Source organism: Camelus dromedarius, chromosome 1, assembly GCF_036321535.1.
Source record: "Camelus dromedarius isolate mCamDro1 chromosome 1, mCamDro1.pat, whole genome shotgun sequence".
Classification (NCBI taxonomy): Eukaryota; Metazoa; Chordata; class Mammalia; order Artiodactyla; family Camelidae; genus Camelus; species Camelus dromedarius.
Window position 1 is genome coordinate 88,056,437 of NC_087436.1, and position 24,982 is coordinate 88,081,418.

The 24,982-nt window shown below is 34.5% G+C and overlaps 1 protein-coding gene across 4 annotated transcripts in view; it reads left to right on the plus strand.

The window, feature by feature from the left end:
- The first annotated feature begins 210 nt into the window (after window positions 1-210).
- FRYL (FRY like transcription coactivator) overlaps window positions 211-24,982 on the plus strand; it is a 140,879-nt gene continuing 116,107 nt past the window's right edge. Inside the window, exons 1-5 of one of the 4 annotated variants that reach the window (XM_064486813.1) lie at window positions 211-557; window positions 11,855-12,054; window positions 18,005-18,058; window positions 21,089-21,228; window positions 22,212-22,308. In XM_064486813.1, the coding sequence (XP_064342883.1) occupies window positions 518-557; window positions 11,855-12,054; window positions 18,005-18,058; window positions 21,089-21,228; window positions 22,212-22,308 (531 nt within the window). In that variant the 5' untranslated portion in view covers window positions 211-517. The remainder of the gene's footprint in view (window positions 558-11,854; window positions 12,055-18,004; window positions 18,059-21,088; window positions 21,229-22,211; window positions 22,309-24,982) is intronic. The other 3 variants (XM_064486817.1, XM_064486821.1, XM_064486819.1) reach the window with 3 other exon arrangements.

Below are 24,982 nucleotides of genomic sequence, written 5' to 3' on the forward strand. Positions count from 1 at the left end.
AAATTAGGCTTTTGAATTATCTTATTGATCCTTCACTCTGCTTCCTAGAGCTTTGTACCTGACACTCATTTAACTCTCTCTGAATTGCTTGATGGATATTACTTGTGGTATTAAATAAATAGGTTTTCTTGTTTATGGTGTTTTTGAAACTTTTTAATCATCAAAATTAGGTTTAAGTAAAATCATTGTGTAGAACCAACTGTTATGCTTTAGAAGAATAGTGGAAGTCAGCAGTGCTCCACCCTAGCTGCACAACAGAGTCACGTTGGGGAGTTTTCAAAGACATACAGATGCTCGGGCCTCCCTCCAAAGATTTTGATTCTGATTTAAGAAATTGCCAGAGAAGGCCAGCAAAGACCAACATCAAGTCAGAAAACTTGACTTTGCCAGAATACTGAGAGTGGATATGAAATCTTTTTCAGGGGATGGAATCATAAACAGTCTGACAGAGACAAGTTTTTATGTTTGCCAATTTACTACTTTACGGTGAGAAATAACGCCAAGTGAATGAACGTTAATGCTGGAGCTGGCAGACCATTCTTTGCTCTCCTTGTGGGGTAGGTCATACAAAGCTAAATTGTAATCAGGAAGTTGTATGGAGATCAAAAAATTTTATATTTGTGATGCTCTGCTATAGGGGCTAGAACATTCATCCTTTTGCCCACCCTACTGAACTTTACATACATGGACATTACATTTCCATCAGTAATGTGTTAAGTGTCAGTTTCCCTATACCTTGCCAGCAAGATCCAATTATTCTTTTTAATATTTGCCACAATTTAATATTTGTGTATAGAATGAAAGTTCACTGCTAGTTTAATTTGCATTTTCTGGGCATTACAAACTTTTAGTATTTTTTTCACATGTTTCTTGTCTTTTTAGATTGGTTCTTGTGTGAATTGTCTAATTATATCTTTTGCCAATTTTTCTCTGTTTTTTTTTTTTTGTTAACTTATAAGAGCTCTTTGAATATTTTATATTTTTGTTATCTACATTTTATTCTTTCCCTCCGACTTTGTCCTTTCTTATTTATGGTATCATTTGCCTTATAAATATTTAAAATTTTTATATGGTTGAATGCATTCGCCTTTTTTTTATAACTTTGGGCTTTCTGTCTTAGCTAAAGGTCTCCTCTCCTGGATTATACATGTTGACTTTGAATTTTTTTCTAAAACTTTAAAAACATTTTAACTTCATATCCATCTGTAATTTGTTTTTTGATATATTATATTTATTTTCCTCTAGGTGATTAGTGACATATTTCAGCATTATTACTAAATAAATCATCCCTTTCCTATGTTGAATTCTTATTCTTGGATTTTGGGGGGGTTCTCTAATTTTTTACATTAATCTTACATTCACTGAGTTGATTACTTTTACATTATGTTCTGATATAGTCATTTTATATTTTATATATATATTTTAACCCATTTTACTAAGAGTTTTTTTTTAATTGATGTATAGTTGATGTACAATATTATATAAGCTACAGGTATACAATATAGTGATTCACAATTTTTAAAGGTTATGCTCCATTTATAGTTATTATAGACTACTGGATATATTCCCTGTATTGTACAATATATCCTTGTAGCTTATTTTATACATAATAGTTTGCACCTCTTAATTTCCTACCCCTATATTGTCCCTTCCTCTTCTTTCTCCCCACTGGTTACCACTGCTTTGTTCTCGGTATATCTGTGAGTCTTTTTTATTATATTCACTGGTTTCTTTTATTTTTTAGATTCCACATATAAGTGATATCATATAATATTTATCTTTCTCTGCCTGACTTATTTTTAGCCTAATACCCTCCAAGTCTGTCCATGTTGTTGCAAATGGCAAAATTTCATTTTTAATGGCTGAGTAGTATTCCATTGTATATATGTATACCACATCTTCTTTATCCACTCATCTGTTGATTGACACTTAGGTTACTTCCATATCTTGGCAATTGTAAATAATGCTGCTATGAACATTGGGGTGTATGTGTCTTTTCAAATTAGTGTTTTTGTTTTTGTTTTTGTTTTGGATATATACCCAGGGGTGGAATTTCTGGGTCATATGGTAGTTCTATTTTTAGTTTTTTTGAGAAACCTCTGTACTGTTTTTCACAGTAGCTATACCAGTTTACATCCCACCAAGAGTTTACAAGAGTTCCCTTTTTTCCACATCCTCCCCAGCATAAGTTATTTTTGTTTGATGATAATCATTCCAACAGGTTTGAAGTGATACCTCATTGTGGTTTTGATTTGCATTTCCCTGATGATTAGCAATATTGAGCATTTTATATTACATTTTTATGTAATGTTTTGATTATAATTATAATCTGTTCTGATTATAATTCTCTTCTGATTTAGAAAATATTATTTCTATTCTTTTTAAATAATTCTTTGAGCTGTTCTTGTATATTTATTCCTCCAAGTATACTCTAAGATAATTTTATCCAATACAACCTAAAAAAATAGTATTGAAGTCTTGATTAGAATTATACTAATATATTAATTTTTTGAAAACTGACACTTGACAACAAGTGCCTCTTTTCTACAAATGTGTTCTTCTCTTTGTTCTGATCTTTTTTTATGTTCTTTAAAAAGTTCTTGTAGTTTCTTCTATATAAGTTCTATGCTTTTTAATTAAATTTATCTCAACCAATTTTATATTTGGGAATAGATTTTTATCCATTTTCATTTCTATGTGGTAAATCCTAGTTAGCATGGAAATTTCATGTCATCTTTTTCAATATTTGTAACAATGATCTCATTTTCTTGTATTATTGTATTTACTTATATTACCCCATAACCTTGACGGTGTGGAATGATAAGCAAGAATCAGCATCTTCATTTAGTTTCTGTTTTAATTGAAATAGGTTTGATGTTTTGAAACCTATAAAATTTTTGCTGCTGGTGTTTGGTAAGTATTTTACTTGTTTCCTTTGTCTCTGGCTGCTGGATACCAGTAGATGTGCAGTTACATTTCTTTGTTGACTAATTGTGGGCCATACAATACTACTTTAAAATGTAGTCCCACGTGTGATGGAAGAGAAAGCAGTCTGAGTCGCTGTAAGCCTCTCTTAATTAGCGACCAGTTAAGAAATTAAGAGGAAACCCCTTTGTTCTTGGTCTTCTCATATTGTCTCAGCCTAAGAGGTGTGGGGGACTCAGCCCACCTATTTTTAGACTCTGCTCGCCTTCTTAGCAGCCAAAGAAAAATGACCACATAACCATATGCACCTGTTACCTCCGCCAGATGCTGGGTCTAGGTATGTTTGATGGATGAAACAACTGGGTATGTTTGCTGGAGGATTCTAGTGTTCATGTGTTCACTTTAGGGCTATCCTGTGCTGATACCCTGGCTCAAGTCTGGCCAGAGGAGAAGTTTGCCACAATAGATTTTTCATTGGCAGTGAATTTTTTATGGGCGGAAGAGTGGGGAATGAAAAAGAAAACAACTTTTTTATTGCTTCTGATACCATACGCATGGTTGAGATATAACTCAACTTGTTTATTTTCTGGAGAGGAAGCAAAAGTTTAGAGAGGTTATATAATTTAACTAAGATTATAATGATACCAAGTAGCCAAGTCAAGTCAAGGCCTCTTCTGACTCCTAGGTCCATGCATATTTTAAAAATACCACATTATTTTGAAATTTTTAGAATAGTTTCTCAGCTGAACTTCTGAAGGTTCAAAAGAGTACAGGAAAATAATAATCTCAGGGAGACTCTGGCTGAGTGAATGATGGATTATTTAAATGATGGGTCATTTTTCTTCAGCTTTATAATAAGTGGTATTTCTGTAGCAGATTTTAAGTAAAAGACATTGGAAATATGCCAAATAGGTCATAGGACTTCTATGTTTAGAAACTCTTTTCAATGGGAATAATTTAGACTAGGATAAATAAACATTTTAAGGGCAGCTGTACAAAGAACAAGCAACTCTTAAGTTTTCTGTCCATTGAAATTCATCCAGAAGCAAAAAGTTGGACTGAGTAGTGAGGAAGGTGATTTCATTCACACAGAATAGACACTTAAAGTATTTAGGAATAGAATTAATAAGAATTAGGTAAATTCTTCTAGAAAGAAATGATATGTTTTTCTTTGGGTACGTGAAAGAAGACAAACTGGTGAGGGAATGCCAGGTTCTAGATGAGAAGTCTTAATTAAGATGTCAGTTTTCTTCTAATTATTTTGTGAAGGTATGCATAAGCTTGGAAGTATAAGTGAATGACAATAGATGAGAAATTATTGAAGATAATGAGTAAACCAGGAGTATTTGTGCCAGCAGATAATAAAGCGTATTACCAAGCTACAATAATTTAAAGAGTGGTGCTGATACAGAAACTGATTGTTAATGAGCAGGATAGAAAGCATATTTGAGTATGAATTTAGTTTGTGATAGTGAATAAAATCAGTGACAAAATTAAACTAAAGGTACCCAGAAGAATTGATTAAATAGTGGGGAAAAATAATGAAGTCTTTATTGTGTAACACCTGCAATAAATCCTAGTTGGACAGATTTAAGTGAAATAAATAAAACTAACTTAAAGAGTTATAAGAAAATATAAGTAAATATATACGTGATCAAAATGGGGAAGCCTTTTCTTTTTAGCCCATTTTATGTAAATGAATTTGAAGATGCAACCAAAATATTCTATTTGGGAAATAGTTATTCTCAGCAAAGAGTATGTTTAATAATATAGAGTTTTAAGAAGGAAAAAAACAAAAGGATATGTCTGGCATAAAAGAATAATATCTGGCAGTTCTGGAGGAAACAGTCACTGATCTGAAAGTTCTTAAACTGAGGACCAGAGTTCACATTCCATTCAAATGTGACAACTGACTTTAATTAGAAGTCAATTTCCTTATCATAAATGAACAATAACTTGAAGTAGTGTTTTGGATCTAGTTCCTGCCAGGAATTTTACCAGCTGGTTGTTAAATTATTGGTGACTTGAAATCAGCCATGATGGGAGATTTCCACAATGGAAATTAGCAAGTGGTGCAAACCAAGGACACTTTTTAATTTCTTTTTTTTTAAAGAGAGCCATTTACCAGCTTGTCAGTTGCAATAAGATTTGATTTGTTAGTATAAAAATATGCAAAATACCTTAATAAGTATTAAGTAATGCTTTGATTCCATCAGAAGTAAACAGTATCTGGTAAGAGATTCCTTCATTTTTGAAGGAATTTTGAGGTATACCTTGCCTTATACAGCAAATTGTGTTTGTGCACTGAGGCCATCAAATGATGCTTTCATATTGTACCTCTCAACACGTACAACACACACATTACTTACATTTTCTTTATTCCTCTTAAGAAATAGTTGCTTTCAGATGCACAGTTTTCCTTTTGGTAGTTGAAAGGTACACCCATCCAACTGGCCTCCCCAGAAGTTGAAGTTTTCTATTATTCCCGAATACTGATTTTGCTATCTTTATTTTTACTTTGAATTTGTCTACTGTATAACCTGATTTGTGTTTTTGACATTTTCTTTCTCTGAGGTTGAGCCAAGTACATTATTGTTTTAAGCTTTAGCTTGAGCTGTTGTTTATTGTGACTCTTCCTTTTGGTTCTGGCTGATAAGAATAGAATAGACTTTTCTTTCTTTTTAAAAAAATTAATAGACTTTTGTAAAGAGCAGTGTCAAGTTTACAGAAGTTTGAGAAGGAAGTGCAGAGACTTCCCATGTACTCCCTTCTCCTGTCCTCCCTGAACCCCCCACCTCCCACCCTGGCTCCTGCTCCCCTACTGTTGACATTTTACATTAGTGTCGAACATTGGTTACAATTGATGAATGTACATAAATACAACATAATCACCCCAATCCATAATTTACAACATGGTCACTTTTGATGTGCATTCTATGGGTTTTAGCAAATATAAAATAACATATATCCATCATTACAATATCATTCTGAGTACCATCATGCCCCTAAAAATCCTCTTTGCTCCACCTATTTCTCCTTCCTTTCCTTCAAACCCTGGCAATCACTGATCTTTCTTTTTTTTTTGAATGGAGGTACTGTGGACTGAACTCAGGACCTGGACGATGCTAAGCACGCACTCTACCACAGAGCTACACCTACACCCCTATACACTCATCTTTTTATTGTCTCCATAGTTTTGCCTTTTCTAGAATGTCAGACAGTTGGAATCATACAGTATATGACTTTTTCAGACTGGCTTCTTTCACTTAGTAATATGCAATTAGGTTTCCTTCAAGTCTTTTCATGGCTAGATAATTCATTTCATTTTAGCACTGAATAATATTTCAGTGTCTGGATGTACCACAGTTTGTTTATCCATTCACCTACTGAAGGACATGTTAGTTGCTTCCAAGTTTTGGCAATTATGAATAAAGCTGCTGTAAACATCTGTGTGCAGGTTTTTGTGTGGATGTTTTCATTTCCTTTGGATAAATACCAAAGAGCACAGTTGCTGTCTTGTGTGGTAAGAATATATTTAGTTTTGTAAGAAACCTTCAAACTGTCTTCCCTTTTACATACCCACCAGTGATGACTAAGAATTCCTGTTGTTCCACGTTCTCACCAGCACTTATTGTTGTCAGTGTTATGGGTTTTGGTTGTTCTAATAGCTGTAATGGTATTTTATTGTTGTCTTAATTTGCATTTTTCTGTAGACATATGATGTGGAGCATCTTTTCATATGCGTATTTGTCACCAATATGCCTTCTTTGGTGAAGAATGTAGTCAAATATTTTGCCCATTTTAAAATTAGATTGTTTATTTGCTTATTGAGTTTTAAGAATTATTTATATATATTGGATAACAGTTCTTTATCATATATGTGTTTTGGAAAGATTTTCTCCCAGTCCGTCTTTTCATGCTCTTAACTGTCTTTTGCAGAGCTGAAGTTACTAAATTTTTTTGTTTTTACTTTATTTATTTTTTTATTGACGTATAGTCAGTTACAATGTGTAAATTTCTGGTGTACTGTGCAATGTCCTGGTCATGCATATACATACATATGTATTCATTTTCATATTCTTTTTCATTAAAGGTTATTATAAGGTACTGAATATAGTTCCCTGTGCTATGCAGAAGAAATTTGTTTTTTCAAATATGTTTTAATATATAGTGGCTAACATGTACAAATCTGAAGTTATTAATTTTAATAAAGCTCAGTTTATCAATTTTTCTTTCATGGATTTTGATTTTGGTGTTGGATCTATAAAGTCCTTGGCAAACCCAAGAACTCTTTGATTTTCTCCTTCTTATAGTGTGGAAATTTGTAGTTTTGCATTTTACATTTAGATCTATTGATTTATTTTGAGTTAGTTTTTATAAAAGATGTAAGCTCTGTGCCTAGATTCTTATTTATTTGTGAGTTAATTTATGATTTATTTTGAATTAGTTTTTGTAAAAGGTATAGGTTGTTTCTAGATTTTTTTTTTTTTTTTTGCAATCATTTTTTTTCAGTCATTCCAGCACTGTTTTTTGAAAAGTCTCCTTTTTCTATGGATTGCCTTTGCTCCCCCGTCACAGATCATTTTCAGTTGACTGCATTTGTGCGGGTCTATTCCTGGGTTCTCTGTTCTGTTCCACTGATCTATTTATGGATTCTTTAACCAGTACCACACTGTCTTGATTACTGTAGCTTTAAAGTAAGTCTTGAAGTTGGGTAGTGTAAGTCCTCCAACTTTGTTCTCCTCCTTCAATGTTGTGTTGGCTATTCCAGGTCATTTGCCTCTTCACATAAACTTCAGAAGCAGTTTGTTGATAGCCACAAGTAACTTGCTAGGATAGGCTTGCTTTTTAAACTAAGAATTTTGCTTTTGCTTTTAAAATTCAGAGATATTTTTGACTTTTTTTCTTATTCAAAGACCATTTACCTTATACCTTTTCTTTCCTAGGTCATCATCAACATGTTTATTATTAGCCAATATAAGTAATAGTTATTATAATAGTAAGCAATTGTGTGGTATTTTGTTACCTTTCTGTATTATATAAATCTCTACATAAATGTGTGTGTGTAATACGCATGTCCATATATAAAGTTGTGACTACAGTGTAGTAACTTTTATCCCTAAAGACCTGTCCTTGGGGGTGAGGGTGCTGCAGGCAGCTTTCACAGACTCCACTGGGGTCTTTTTAAACTACATCCACCCACCCTTATCCTTCCCATCCATCATCTGAAACACCTCGGTCATTGAGAGTCACTGTGTATTTTGAGGGATGTTATGTTTAGAGTGTGGTGTGTAAGAATATAGTAGAGGCAGAAAAAGCTGAGACATATTGCTATAAAGTAGTGAAACCAAACATAAATCAGTTTAGGGGTTCTGTGTCTCTTCTCACTTGTCTGCTCCCTTTGATTGAATTTAAATTTATCCTGTAAGGGTGTAAGAGTCTTACAAGCATGAAAAAGATCATTGTTTTATGAAATATGCTAAGTATAGTACTATAGAGAGAGTCAGCCGTCTAAAAATAACTTATTTATTTTTCATTTGCATCTTATCGAAGAGAAAGAGTAGACATGCTCACTTTTAATTTTTTAATTTTATTTTAATTTTATATGTTGTTTGTTCAGGTCTTGATTTACTCTTTTTATTATCAGTTAGAGTTTAATAGATTTATATTCCAAGGATGTTTACTATGACACTGGTTTTTCTACAAGTTGTAATTCAGTGCCTGAATTGTGTTCTTAAGAATTACACTCAACAACTATGTCTTTATTCTGTCATGGGCTTACATAAAATTTTCAAAAGATTTTAATAGCGTGTAGAGAAATAGTAATACTTAACCTGATAAAATATTTAACTCAAGCAGTCAAGTGACATCAAGTTAATCTAGTTATGTGGAAACTAGCCTTCTCACCTTGCTTAGAGTAACCATTCCTTTTTCTTAACTATTAGCAGAATATGAGAAAAATTCACATATCTTTACCAAAGGCGAACATTATAGTGAAATATATAATTGGAGGAAACTGCTTTGATAAGTGAAAATGTTATCTAATTTTTATTTATTTTTAAAATGTTAGTAAGGTTAAATATTATTTTCATAGTTATTGGCTTCTTCTGTTTTATCTTTTGTAGCTTGTTTCTTCATGTCCTATGTCCAGTTTTCAGTTTGGGGGTGTGGGTCTTTTTCTAATGGATTTTATTAGAGCTTTGTGGATGGAGGTAAAAGAGATTAACTCTGAAAAAGTAACTTTCATAAAAATTTGATGTTTTTAAACTTGAAGTATTTTTATTTTGGAAGACAATATAGATTATTTGGAAGATAAATCTTCATTTGGAAGATGAGTACAGATTTCCCTAAAACTTTGGGCTTTATTGGCAAATTTCTTAAAATACGCAATTTTGATACCTAGGAATATTTGTTTATGCTTAATTTATGTTTATGCTTTTTAGGAAGTAGAAGACAGTAAGGGTGAGTTATTTGAGAGATCGTTTGAACTAAAATTTCTTCCTTTCTTTATTTCTTTGAGGAGACTTTAAAGGCTAAAATGTCATTAAGTTTATACCTCATCAAAGTCTAGAATTCAAGTACCAAGGTCTAATATAGGCTTCTTGTTTAAAACATTTATTGTAAAGTTAAAGCCAAAGAAACTTTGTAACTCTCTTATGATCTTATGAAACTTAATTAAAGGAAAAGATATGTTTTGTATCTACCATGACAAATCAAAATCTTAAAAATGTTTCATCTTCATTTTTGTCTCTAAAATGTAAATTAAAATTCTAGAAACTATCTGAGTAGCTTTTTTTTTTTTTTTTTTTTTACTGTTTTATGATTCCTTAGGGTTATCCAACATGATGTGGATATAAAATATAGAGTATTCTTAATGATCCAAAATAAATTTTTTAAATTTAAGATCTGCTTTTCCCACAATGACATTTGTTAACACATTCTCTCCTTTATAATACACAATGTTGGATCATGAAACAGAGTAAACAAACAAGTCATTGTTTAAAATAAATAGTGTGTACTGTGTTCAAAGGACTGTGAATTTTTGTTTTGAATTGTTCTTATATAATTTTCATTCTAGAATACAATACATACTGTATTTTAATTTTATGGGATACAAAGATTTATTTTAGATGCAATATTAACAGTTTATAATTTTCTTTATTATTGCTTTAAATATATAAGCATCACATGTGACTAATTTTTAATCTTAACCTTGGAGGAAAATATTCTGTGCAAAAATAAGTAAATAAACGAAGATAATGAGTAGGACATGAAAGGAAGCCATTCTTTGGTATTTGGAAGTTCTGTCTTTCAAAGATATTTATTTTTTTTAATTTGTAGATTATTTTTCTGAAGTGACTGCTATAACGTGACTTTGTATTACTTTCTAGAATTTTCTTTTGGAGTTACCACAGTCACCTTTAGATATCTTGACATATACTATGTTTGGTATGTAGGCTTTTTTATTACTGTGGTTGTTGATAGAACAATTCCTTATATGTGAGAATGTTTGAGAATGTGTTTATTTAGAATAAATTTCTTGTCCTATGGTTACATACACACATGCACATGGACAGAAATTTCAGTGTTTGAAAAATTGTGTTCTGCTTCCTGTTTCAAGGAGGGCGTTGTTGATAGGACAGCGTATTGGAAGGACAGTGTCTGGAGTTGATGTTGAGGAAGAGAAGTACATTCTGGAGGGTTCTCTGTGAATATTCTAGGCCAAAGGGGATGTTAAAAGTTGAAGTTAAAGAATGGGAAGTTCTGTATTATACAACAGCCTGGAGGATCGGGTGACTGGACTAAACTATAGATAAAACCCAGGCAGTCAAGAGAACAGAGCAGGTGAAGATAAACAGCAAGCACTGATGTGAGTTCTTTTTGGGCCACACTTGGTGCAATGTACTGTTTGCCAGGCTCAAAGTCATCCCTGTCTCTCCTTAGAGTGATTCCAAGAAAAGCCATATGAGTCATCATAAATTCCTTCCCCTCACCTCAATGTCAGGTCCACTAACATCTGACAAATCTCGAGTCCTCCTCCTCTGCTGTGCAGATTCCATTCTCTTAGCCCAAGCTGGGACCATCTCCCCTGGGTTCCCTCATGCTTCCCCAATTCTGCATTTGCCCCCTTCCAGTCCATTCTCCAGAGCAGCCAAGAGGGTCTTTTAAAGAGAAGCCACATCCTGTCCCTCTCCAAGTTAATACTTATCATGAATTTTAATTACATTGAGAATAGAATCTGATTTCCTTACAAACTTCTGAAACTTTGATCCTCACTAAGAGTTCTGACCTCATGTCACATTGCTCTCACCCCTGCTCCCTCTCTTGAGCTCTGGCTGCATGGGTCCTCCTTTTGTTTCTCATTCACACTCAACTTTGCACTTTCTTTGCCGGTGCTTTGCCTTGTTTCCTCTTTCTTCATCATTTAAATCTGAGTTCAAATGCAGTTTCTTCAGAGGAAGCCTTTCCTGAGCCTCTCCAGAGTAGTGTATTTCAACCTCTTAACTCCATTTGTGTTTCATTTATTCACGTTTTATTTCCTTCCTTGCACAGAACTTTGTTTAGAATTCATCCATTCAGTATCTGTTTTTTGTACGCCTAGTATATGCCAGGCATTGTTCTAGGCACTTGGGATTCATCAGTGAACAAAATAGACAAGAGAGAACCTCTATTCTTAAAGAATTCACAATAGTAGGGTAAAGAGAAAAACAGCACGTAATAAACATAGTATGTAACTAAATAATAGTTATGTTGGGCAGTGTGTTAGAAGGCAGTAAGTGTAGTAGAAAAAAAAAACAGAGTATGGTAATACAGATTGGGAAATCTGGATGGGGTTTAGGGGCAAGATGCACATTAAATAGGGTGGTTATGGTTGGCTTTAACTGAGCTGATTTTTGAAGTAGACTTCTTTTGTTTCTTTTACTTTTAGCTTCAGCACCAGTCAGCAAAGTGAGTAAGTACTGTGCTTCTTCCAACTTTCATTCCACTTTGGGGAAAAAGAATATCATCATGTCAAGCATTACGATTGACCCAGATGTCAAGCCTGGTGAATATGTCATCAAAAGCCTCTTTGCAGAATTTGCTGTTCAAGCTGAAAAGAAAATTGAAGTTGTAATGGCCGAACCCTTGGTGAGTAGAGCTGACCTATAAATCTGAAATATTTTCTTGACTTGTGTTAACCAATATAATACAAGTTTTCCAAAGGAAATAATATACTTGAAAAAAATATTAAAGGAAGCCAATCTAAAAAAGCTACATAATGTATAATTCCAACTATATGACATTCTGGAAAAGGCAAAACTATGGAGACAGTGAAAGATCAGTGGTTGCTAGGGGTTGGGTGGGAGTAGAGGTGGGGTGAATAGGCAGACACAGAAGATTTTTAAGGCAGTGGAAATATCCTGTATGATACTACAGTGATGGATACATGTCATTATACATCTGTCCAAATCCATGGAATATACAAGGCCAGTTGTGAATCACAGTGCAGTCTGTAGACCGGGAGATTAGGATGTGTCAGTGTAGGTTCAGCAGTTACAACAAATGCACCCCTCTGGTGCAGAATGTTAATAATGGGGGACACTGTGCATGTGTGGGCACAGGGGTATATGGCAAGTCTGCCTTCTGCTCATTTTTGCCATGAACCTAAAACTGTTCCAAAAAATAATCTTAAAAAAAGTAAGGGCTAGACCAGTAGTAAAGTTGTGATCTAAAAAAGCTGTAATGACTCTGGAATTTGATAAGTTACTGCAGGTCACCAAAGAACAAAAATGGATTTCACCAATGGGAATTGTTGAGTCAGATAAAACATAATAGAAAATAAAGAAAAATCTAGAATATTCTGTGAGTAGATGGTATGACAGTGGCCAAATTTATAATAAACAAGTAAACAGCTTTGAACTTGTAGTACATGGGGATACTTAAGGAATGTGGGTGCTCTATGTGATTTGAGCTTATGGCAAGGAAGAAGGAAGAGGAATACTGAAAACAAATGTTTGGGTTAGATTGGGTTAGAACAAATGATCGGGTTAGAAGTGTGAAGGCTATTAGGATAGATTATACAGTGGTTGAACAGTAAGAGGGAGAACAGATTAAAGGCAGAGACTTTAGCTATTGTATATAATTCAGGCTGGAATGGAAAGAGTCTCAAACTAGGGCATTAATGGTGCAAGTGGCTGCAGAAAAAATGAGATAAATAACAGAAACAAAATAAGTAGAAGCTGACACAAAGTTAAATAGGAGCAGGTGTTTTGAGTGAAAGTGAAGGGTTAAAGATTTACCACTAGAAAAGATGGTAGTGTGTTCATTTAGGTAAAGAACACAGAGATACTACTGGGGTAGTAAAGGTGAGTAAGATAATTTTTCCTTTGTGTATGTTAAGCTGGAGCTACTACTGATCTAAACCCTGTGGAAATATTTGATTGGTAGCTGGGGATTCTTTTTGGGAACTCACAAGAGATGGTAAACAGAAATAGAGATTTTTACATCATGTACATGAGGGCGATAATTAAAGTCAAAAGAGCAGACAGTGATATCAAGGGAAAGAGAATAGTATTATGATTGTCCTATAATAGAGAAAGGCAGAGTACAGTGAACTGAGGAAAGGAGATTAATCAGCCTGAGAACAGTTTTAGCAGGATGATATAACTTCAGGGAGTAACTCTTTGGATTTGAAGGGAATGGATATGTGATTTACCAAGATCACATTGTAGGTTAGAAGTGGGATGATAATAGTGAAGGTAGAAGTCGAGGATGTAACAGCTGAAGCTTATTTATTCCTTAACACAACTAGGCCATTTTGAGCCTCAAAGGGTTTGTTACTTATCTGAAGCCAAAAGCCAAGAAGTGACAGAAATGAAGCATTAGGCTCACTCAGCCTGCTGTCCTTCCTCAGAAAGAAGGGAGGAAAGGAACAGAGGAGAGAATAATGATGACCTAAGAAAGGAGGGAAGTCGAAGTATTATTATGTGTTCTTAATTTTCTTAGCAGCGTAGAATTTAACATTGCTAATGTGATGGTGTGTAAGTGGGTACATGCATGCCTGTGAGTTTCTTTCTGATCATTAAAGGAAACTACTCTGAGAAAAGCATCTATGAAATAATGTATCTGAGGTTTAATAAATAGTAACAGGTAAACAATCACTAGCCAAAATGTGTATTTCAAAACTGTGCATCTTAACGATATTCAATTTAAATTATTTCACGATTGCTTTCTGCATATCAAATTAATGGGGTTTTTTAAAAAAAAAACTTTTTTTTCCTTTATTACATTTTGCAGTGAGGAGGTAATTAGGTTTTTTTACTTTTTAATGGTGGCACTGGGGATTGAACCCAGGACCTTGTGCATGCTAAGCACACACTGTACCCCTGAGCTATACGCCTCCCCCTAATGTTTGTTTTTATACCAGTGTATGTATATTCTATAGCATGCATATAAGATAAAGGTCTGCTTTAGAATTCAGGATTACAAGAGCTTGTAGATATGAATTAATGACTATAAGGTTTAGTTGGAAATGTAGTTAATCTATAAAATGTTATTTTCTTCATCAGGGTCTGTGAATTACATAATAGATTGCTAGCATGCAGGTCTCATGGTCAAGTGGACAGTAGGTTACATAAAAACCTAGACGCACAAATATGAATGGCTTTTGCTAAAAGAATTTAATCTACCACAAAAATGAGGGAACTGGCCTTTTCATTCTCATATTAGAAGCCATAATTAAAGAAGATTAAGGAAGCCAAAAGATTTGAAGATCAGCTGAGCTTGACTTCAGCCTCAATTTCATTTTCATCTTAGAAGGAAGTTTCAAGAAGGAAGGGCAACCATTGATTAAAATTGCAGCTTGCAAACTATGCAATCCAATACCTTAGGTTTCTTTCTTCCTAAAAGGAGGCTGATCAGTCCTGGATAATGATACAGGCACATCCAAGCTTACCTGTTAATCTTATCTTTAGATTGCCAGTGACCAGAAGAGAAGATAGGAAAAAAGACTAACCAATCATCTACCGGCCTAGACTTTATGTATTTTGGTTAGGCCCAGCATTTTCACAACTCTGCAGTGTCCACTACTTTTTCATATTAAATATTACATATGTATGTAGTTTTAAAAGAGTTTCCTCCAAATTGCATTTTCTATTAGCTTCTCCTTCTCCTCACATGTTTATTATAACTTGTTATATATTATTTATTATGATTGAGGCACTAGACAGCTGATTGGAAGCCCAGTGTACATGCTTTTTTTTCAGATGTAATCATCTGAACCATCAATGTCAGATCTTTTGCTGGGGGCTGGTTAGTCTCCTGAGGGGGTTCCTTCAGCAGCCCACACGGAAAGGTCTGAGCTTGGCTGCTAGCATCCTGAGATCTAGAGGCAGGAGGTAACTGGGGTTTTTGGTATCTGGTATGTACATTTTCACCTAAGCTCCCTGTTGAAGACATGATACCTTCAGTATGATACCTCGTCTTCAACTGTAGTACCCCCCAGTCGGCATGTCTGGGTTTTGCCCATTCCCAGGAAGGGCAGTTCCTTTGTAAGTAGGGTGAAGGGAATGAGAAGGAAGGTCTACACCTTTCCTAAACAATCATTCAGCCCACCCTCTTACTTTTAACTTCACCTTCACCCACACTTTCGTAGCACTGAAGTTCTCTGATTCCTCAGCCCTTTGGGAGTGCCAGGGTACTGACTGGATTATCTTTCCTTCAGTCTGCGTAGCAAGCTTATTCACTTCCCTCTGATTGTGACTCAAATGTCATCTTCCCCATGGTCAATATAAAATCTTGAGGTTGCTCTGTTGCAACTTCCTATCCTAAAGTCAGTGTAAGGTGTAGTATGTATTTTCTTTGCTCTGCCATTAGACTTTTAGCTCTGTGAGGACAAGGATTGTTTAGGAGAGAATGCCATCTGCAGTTGCAAATTATTGAAATATTTCAGCATCATTGTTATGCCATCAGAATCTTCAATAAACTCCCTTGCTTTTGCTGGAAGCTCCATGCTGCTATTAGTGCCTCCATACATAGATACTACTTAAAAAATCAAATTAGAATATAAAGGATTATTAGCTTTAGAATCATTATTAATCTAATGACATTATAAAAAGTAGAAATAGTTTTAAAGGTTATATAATAAAAACAATGACCCTTGCTTCCATTCTGGATCAAATCACGGTCCATACTTTTTCATCTGCCATTTTTCATGTCTACTATTTATCAATCTCTGTAGCAGCTTCCACCTTTTTTGGGAGGGGAACACAAATGAGAGGTTTTATATGTATATTTTTTCTGTAACTATTTTTATTTTAACAATGTAAATCAGAGAATGTTCTATTATCAGCCCATATAAATTTGTTTCATCCTTTCAAACAGTTGAATATTATTTCAATAAAAGAAAGAACTATAAACTTTTTTTTTTTTAACCTGTCTCTGTGGATAGACAATCTGGGACTTACACCAATTTGGGGCTGTTATGAAAAAAATGCTACAGTAAATATTCTTGTACCTATGTCTTTGCATTCATCTTTATATGAATATAGACAATAATCTGTATTCTTTTTTAGTTGTTGTGATTGTGGGTTACATTTACTATAAACATATTTTTAAGTGGTTTATCTTTTCAAAATCTCATATTGCAAGTACATCTGTTTGACAATGATTGGGTCATCCTCAACCGTAGGTTAATTTAAAGTCCTTGATGAGGTGCTTTTATTTAGTGCAGTACTCTTATTTCACGTCTTTGTATGTATGGTAATGTGAGTGTTCTTCTGCATTCAAAAATCATTTCTGAGTTTTTATTATGGAAAAAATAGCTCACCCCCACTGTTTGGTTTAGGGAAAGCTCCTTGAAGATGTCAAATCTTCAGAAATCTTTGAGGAAGCATGAGTTTGTTGAGAAATGACAAGTGTTAAATATAGGAAAACAGCATAAGTGTTTCTGAAAAGGTTACTGCTCTCTTCTGTTCTTCTTGGCCATTACTTTACTATATAAACACGGTATATGAATAATAAACTACTTAGAACAACCTTCCTCAAAGCATGACTGAAGACCTGTAAATTTAATATTATAGTGGAAAGGGGGCATCAAGAGGAGGGGATCAAGTAAGTCAGATAAGTTGGGAAGAAACTGCTTATCATCTCCCCTAGCACTACCCCCCGCCCAGGTTTTAAATACACAATTCACATTAGGATAGCTCAGTATTTTTCAAACTTTTAGGTACTCTTAGAAACAATGTTCTGTTGGACTTACGATGAGATGTCCCGTTCTACTTAAATTTTGGAGCTAGTTACTTGGGTGTACATGTTATTGGACAGGATCATTATTGTGTTGGGTGTCGATAGGGTATAATAGTTGCTTTTAGAGGTAGAAGACCTGTCTATGAGATCATTGCCAAAGTGTGCTTAGCCTAGCAGGGCTCAAGTGCCAAGGACGTGCCAAAAACCTGTCCTTATCAAGAAAGTCAAGTGCCATGAAGTTCAGGCATTTTACTGACCCCAGTTAAATTAGTTTAAAACACAATTCTCTGATAGTTGGATAAAGAATTTTACAGTTCAGAGGCAAGTACATTTGTGAGCATATTTTCATGGAGATTAGTCATAAATGAGAGAAGGAAATTGGGACTCTATTGGATAGACAAACTTTAAAATATGTGTATTTCTGAATTCTAGTTTTTCTCATAGAATGGCATTTGTTTTTTCTGTGATACATATTTCAGATAAAAATTCAATATAAAAGCATAATGTGGAAAGTTTAGAAAATAATCTTAAAAAATCTCAACAAAAGAATCAGTCACCATATATTTGAACATAATCTGAAACATCTCTTATATTCATTCATAAGAGATGATTATATGTGGGGTAGCCAGCAAGGCAAGTGTGTAGACTCACAAAAGGGGTCACACTACGTATGCTATTCTAAGTTAAACTAATTACATTAAATGTTTTTGAATTAGCAGATTGGAACCTTTTAAAAAAAGATTCTAATTACAAATGAAAACAAAAATGAACCCAGCTCACAAATCTCAATTGTTTATCGTATGTAAGATTTCTGATATTTTGTATATATTCTTTTTTTTTTTTTTAATTGTAGGAGAAGCCATTGTCTAGATCTCTTCAGAGGGGTGAAGATCTTCAGTTTGACCAGGTATGCCAATGTGGGGAAATACTTTTTCCTGAAAGGAAAATATTTATCCTAACAGTCTGGTTCAAATATATCCAGTATTAAGAAACCCCTTTATTTTGTTTAGTGGTCCTGTATGTCTTTATACACTAGATTCAGTCTGGAAATGGTTGTTTTTTAACAAGACAAGTAGAATGAGCTAACTTTGAACTTTATAGTTCATAGAATGAGCTGTGAACTTTATTGATTTCTGTACATTAATAAGCATTTTAAAACTTTTTGCTTTTCATTGGCACTCGTTTTATACTGTGCCCTTTGAAAATTTCTCAGAGTGTTTCTAATTATGTCCCTCAGTCTTTCCTTGTTTACAGTTTTTACATGACAGTATTTCACCTTTTAACATTTATTTTTTTCCTGCTGGGGCTGTCAAAACCTTTATATTAAAAGCTCCCAGCCCAGCTCTCCCCTCTACACCCCATCCTAAAAGCAGAGCCAGAGACAAGAACTGGGTCCTGGAACGAGATCCTAGGGAGCAGACTTGAGAGTGAAGCTGGGAGGAGGAAAGACTGATAGAAATGTGCATCGTAGAGAGCACTGCTCTGGGCACTGGCGGGTTCATTCCATTCTGAGAATTATACAGAGTGTCACCTGTCATGGTATGCCTGAAGAATGGGGGTGAGGGGCTGGAATATTTATCTGCAGCCCCTATCCCCAGTAGTTGAGGGTTGCCCTAAGAGGCATTAACTACATCCCATGCTCACGCCTGTCCTTCCAGCTGTGCTTGTGCAAAGGCGAAGCAGACTATGTTAGAAAGCTAGAGAAACTCGAAAAGAAGATACACAATGGCCAAAAAAAAAGAACCCACCAAAACGAAACCAGACCAAACCAAACCAAACCAAACCCCAAACCCTTTATATAGAATACTAGTATCTAAAATTTAGCAGTGGTCCTCTAATATTAATTCCTCTTGCTGAGATTGAATGTTTGAACAAGTGTTATTTTTATCATAGTTATGTTTGCTCAAGAATTATTTTATTCCATGTTGATTGTTTGCAAAACCCCATAACCCAGATTAGCTTTGTATAGCCCTCAGTATTCCTGAGCTACTTTTCTCATAATTAATCTTTCTAGGAAATGGAAGTTAATATTCATATTAGTCTACTTGATTATAGAGAGATGACCAGTCAGAATTACTTGTTGGAGGCTTACCAAAAAAGACTGTGTTTCTGGATCCCAGTCCAGTTCTGCTGACTCAATCACCAAGGGTGGTGCTCTGGCACCTGTATTGAACAGCAGCGCCCTAGGTGATTCCGATTCATGCACTTAGTAAATAGCCACTGGTCTAGGAAGAAACCATAATTGAGAAGGCTAGCCTTCTGTTATGGTGATAAGATCACCTTATGTAACCCTTTTCAAATCTTTCAAAGTACTAGTGATTACTAGCTATTAATTAATTATTAATGTATTAATATATTACTGTAATGATATCTAGATTATTCGCATCTTGCATCCACTTTACTAATGAATGAAAAATCAGAATTTGAAATCTTATTAAACAACATTTTAAGGAAAATTTCCATTTCTTTTCTTACATAAATGATTAATTAAACTATAAATGATCATGCTTCATAACTTGATTTCTTTTTCACAATAAAAAGCTATGTTGGGGTAAACTGCTCTAATATATATTTATAGTAGCAGATGGCATTTTGTTGTTTCTTCTCTAGATATTTAAAGGGATTTCCTTTGAGTGATGCTGTTCACTGTTAATATAAATTTTCAAAAATAGTTGAATAAAATTAGAACCTTATTTTTACTTTAATTCTCTATATCAGAAACTATTTGCCTGTTACATTATGATAATTTATAAATAAATGTATTATTAAAGGGAGACAGATTTAATGAAGAAAGGAAGAATAGCATATACAATCAAATAAACTGTTTCATTGTTTTCTATTTTCCTGGATAAAATACATTTGGAAGTTATAAAGAATATAAAATATTAGGAAAGTTAAATGTTTAATTCCTAGAGGTATCAATTTATCTTCATGAACTGATACTTCCTATAGCATGGAACTGAACAAGACCTTAAATATTCCTGCAACCCATAGTTTTTTAGTTAAGAAAAACAAAATGAAGCATGTTTTACTATATGCTAATTTAAAAATACTAATTTTACGAGCAGTGGGTTGGATCAGGTACAGAATTTTTTATGAAGAGGGAGTTCTTTTTCTCTGGATCCTTGAGATGAAGAGAGACCTTCGGGACTGCTAATGGTAGCCAGTGGACCTCTTACCGCCGCTACCGCCATGTTGGATTCATTCGTGAAATGAATCTGATAATTCACCTACAATTCAGGCAATTTGAGGGACGGTTCAAATTGAGTAGCATTTGTTCATCCCACTCCATTTACCTTTGTGCTGTCCATTTATATATCCTAAGCTTTAAAAGCATCTATTACAGCACATTTCTATTAAGTTTATTTGTGATTCTCACAGATTGCTTATGTTATTATAATTCTCTGTTCTGTGTCAATAGCAGTAAAGAGTAAACTGGAGCTTTCCCCACAGTTCTAACACAGTGTAGTCTTCTTTGGTTCTGTATCTCTTCATCTCTTCAGTGGCAACATTTTAGAACATTTCATCCATATCAGCAGAGAGGAACTAGCCAGGGGTAGGAAGTAGGTGTGGTTGTTTGATGGTATGCTTAGCAGCTCACCCAGAGGTATGGTGTATAATCAGGGATGTTACTGGTGGTCGTGTTTTTATACATGTGAGTAGCAAATGGAGTCAGGAAAAAGGTGGAGAGCCACTGAGCTAACCTGAATGGTTCTGGTTAAAGTTTAGTAGTTAGTGAAACTTAGCTCACTTTACTTTATTACTTGGCTAAACCCTTAGTCCTTACTTTTATTTTAAAACCCTTGTTTTTGAGTTACTGTGTTTATTCTGTCTTTAATCTAGAAATGTTACTCATTTCTAAGTGATTGCTAGTGGAACTAGAAATGTGGTACTTAGATGTTGTATGTTACCTTCTGGTAATATCTTGTGTTTTCAGTTGATAAGCTCTATGAGCTCAGTAGCAGAGCACTGTCTCCCTTCCTTACTTCGCACCTTGTTTGACTGGTACAGACGCCAGAATGGAACTGAAGATGAATCTTACGAATATAGGCCTCGATCTAGCACAAAATCTAAGGGGTAAGTGGAACGTTTTCTACTGTTCTACCTGGGATCGAAACACTCCCAATGAAGGGGGTACTAGTGTTACCAACTGAAGATATTGTTATTGTTTGGTTTCTAAGCAAAAACATCAATTACTTTTGTTATGAAGTGGTAACAAGGGGAAAAGATAGTCCACGCTTAAACTGTAAATCAAAGGAAGGTATCAGTTAAGGTAGGTGCAGCCCTGCAGGAGTCATCACTGGAACCAGTCATGCAAAACTGAATTCAGGAGTGCCTTTCAGTAGTTCAGTGAGGAGCTTTAACAGTCATACAAGAAGTTAAGAAAATATTCAAAGAAAGACTTATTCAGGTGGTTTGTGATGGAAAGCAATTGTTGTGATGCAGGAAAACTGCCAAAATTCTATATTCTTTTTTTTTTCTTTTAATGGAGATACTAGTGATTGAACCCAAGACCTCGTGCATGCTAAGCATGCGCTTTACCACTGAGCTATATCCATCCGCAACTATGGCCAAAACCCTGTATTCTTATACCGTGAGACTCTTCTTGGTGTTCAAATCCTAGAACTTGTCTTCTTCTCTTTCCAGTTTCCCAGGGAGATTGTGGTTTTAAATAAAACATCTATTTGTGTTCAGGTGATGGTCTTTAGTTTAGAATTGGACTTCAGTAGACGCCATCTGTGATTTTTCAACTTGGATTTATGAGAAAGTTATCTGGCACTGTATTTTCATATTTTTCTTCCTCTTACTAATTCTTTAGGTTAGGTTTAATTTCTGACAGATGTAACAGTGAGAGGTATGTACAAGCTCCTAATGTACAAAAAGAGAAAGATTGTGAATATATATAATACATACATGGGGTTATTACAAAAACTTGTGCTAACAATTGCTGTGGGACACCATTCGTACTAGGCACTCAGTAAATAACATGAACTACTAACCAAGAGCTGTTTTCAGATTGACAGTCTTAATGCAATCCTAATTTGGGGTTCTTGTTTCAGGGATGAACAGCAACGTGAAAGAGATTATCTTCTTGAAAGGAGAGACTTAGCAGTAGATTTCATTTTTTGTTTAGTTTTAGTTGAAGTTCTAAAGCAGGTAAGCTCTTTTATTTCTGCAAAGTCTGTATTATTTTTTGCTTATTTTGCCTTCATGTTTCAGTTACTTTATTTAGGACGTTATATCTAAAATTACGGCCCACAGAAACAAAATTCTCGTCATTTAATTTTACTTCTTTCTGTTGCCTCAGGCTCTCGTGTCCTGTACCTCTCACTCCCCATTCTTTTTACCTTCGTTTGCCATCCAAGACATGAAATCATGTTAGCAAAATGGAGCTGAACAGAAACTGTGTTAAATATAGGCTTTTAGCTGGAAATATAGTCTGCCTGTCATTCACCTACTTCAATCTTGTTTTACCTCCACTTTCAAAGAAATTCTCTTCCAAAGCCCTCAAGCCTGCATTTCAACGTGTAATAATTGTGCAGTGATAGTTGAGGAATGGAGGTGATTTGACTTGGATAAGACTGAATTGTCAAGTGCAAGTGATTTGCAGACTAGCGAGGACATCTCAGGATAATAAATTATTTATGTTTATTCATTCAGTGAGTATTTGAATACCTGTTGTTCATTGGCATTGTTCTAGGCACTGCACTCATGAGCTCAGCATCTGAATGACATAGATAGTAAAGACATAAATATGTAGCATAGTGTAAGAATCATCACATGTATTTTTTACTATTCAAGATGAGTACAAGTGTATGTATAGACACCTGTACTGATTTGAAAGGGTTTTTTTGTGTGTGTGTGTGACTTTTAGTCTTTAAAAAGTTATATAACATTTAAAGATGATCCATATATTTCCAGCCATACACACCGTAATGTTTTGGGAAAAAGTCAGGCCACCTAAAAGAAAAAAAAAATTATATTTTGCATATGACATGTTTGGACAGGGAGTTTTGCTTTTGTTGTATAAAATGGAATAGAATATATGATATGACAGGAAACAGCAAGTGTAAGAAATAAAAGTTAATTGATAGTCTTTTTTGACATAGGCAATATAAAAATATTTCAATTATATAATCTTTATTCTTTGCTTTTGTTTTTACAATGTACATGAGAAGACACGTCTGAATATCTGAGGTCTTCAAATAAAAATAGTTTTATTTTGATTTTTTGTTTTTCTTTTGTTTTAAAAAATAATTTTGAATGTGAAATAGATAAATGCGTTAATCAAAGGTAAAGTCACTTTAATTTGTACCTCTCATAATGGTTTATTTAGTAGATGTGGAAAACAGATTTCCTCTGAAAGTTGTGTTTTCTAAAAGCCAGATGTGCTTTCTGTGATCTCTCAGTTCAGCTGGGATCCTGAGACCCTCAGGCTGAAGTAAGTAGGGATGGAGAAGGAGCTGAGGACCAGAAACGCCATACCATGAATGAGCTTGGACTTGGGCTCATTGTGGTTGGTCCCTAGCATCTCTTCTGAGCAAAATGTAGGTCTTGTGAGTGGTTTGGTGATCAGCGTTTGCGCTTCTTTACTCAGTTAATTCGCAGGTGGATTTCTTCTTCCAGCAAAAAGAAGTATAGACTCCCTGCACTGACATTCAGGGCCCTTCCCAATCTGGCTCTGTTGTGCCCTTTTGCCTTTGTTTCCCATGACATTCTTCCACTCAACAATCAGTCTCTCTTCTCATCTAAAAGTCCCCCGTAATTGCACTGGCTTCAGAACTTAAGGCACAGACAACCCCTTGGAGGTTTTTCTTTCTCCTCTTCCCCTTCCTCCTCTCCTCTCCTTTCCCCCTCCCCATTGTCATTGTCTTCATTCTCCTTCTCCTTGTCTTCCTTTAAAAAAAATAATAGTCCAGCTATCTCTTCTAGTAGAAAAAAAAATATCGGGATCTGTAAACCTAAGAACATCCTTTCAGCAGGCTCATTTTTCGAATCCCCTGCACAAAATCCTTTCAGATCCATGGTTCACATGGACTCAAAGCGTTAAAAAAAAAGGCCATACAGTGGTTCGGATAGTTCACCTGTGTTTTCAGTTCTACTACCACATTGTTCTAACATACAGTTCCCTTTCCACTTACCCTTTCTCTCTTTTACCGTTACCTTCATACTTTCATTCAAATGCAGCCATCAAAGAATAAAATATATCACCAAGAACATAGATACATGTTATTTAAAATCCTATATGGGTTTTTTTTTCCTTTCCTAGTAAAAGGCAAGCCTTTTTATCCTCTTCAAGACTAATAAAACTACAGAAAATGAAGTAAAAATCAATGGAACTTTCTGAAATACCATGACAAACTAACCCAATTTTCATCCGTGTCAAAATGATGTAGGGTTTAATAGATCCAGAGATTAACCAATGTAATATATCTTGACTTTAATAGGGCTTTTACTTTTGTCCCATGTAATATACATATATTAAAATGTGATTCAGTTTTATTTTGGTGAGATGTGGAGTCCCAGGAGTATTGAAATACCGATAAATGGTTGGTTCAGCCTTAAAGAGGAGTAAATACTCTTTATGGGTTAGTCCTTTACCTCATATATTATAAATTATTTGTTTCTTGAATAACTTGTCATGTCCTTATCATAAATAATAATAATAATAATAATAATAATAATAATAATAAGTGATAATCACACATATTTAGAACTCTTCAAAATACATAAAGAACTCTAGATCTGTTGTATAATAAGTTTTGGGAGACAGCCATAGCAAGTGTTTTTATCCCAGCTGTGTCATTTACTTGCTGTGTAACTTGGGCAA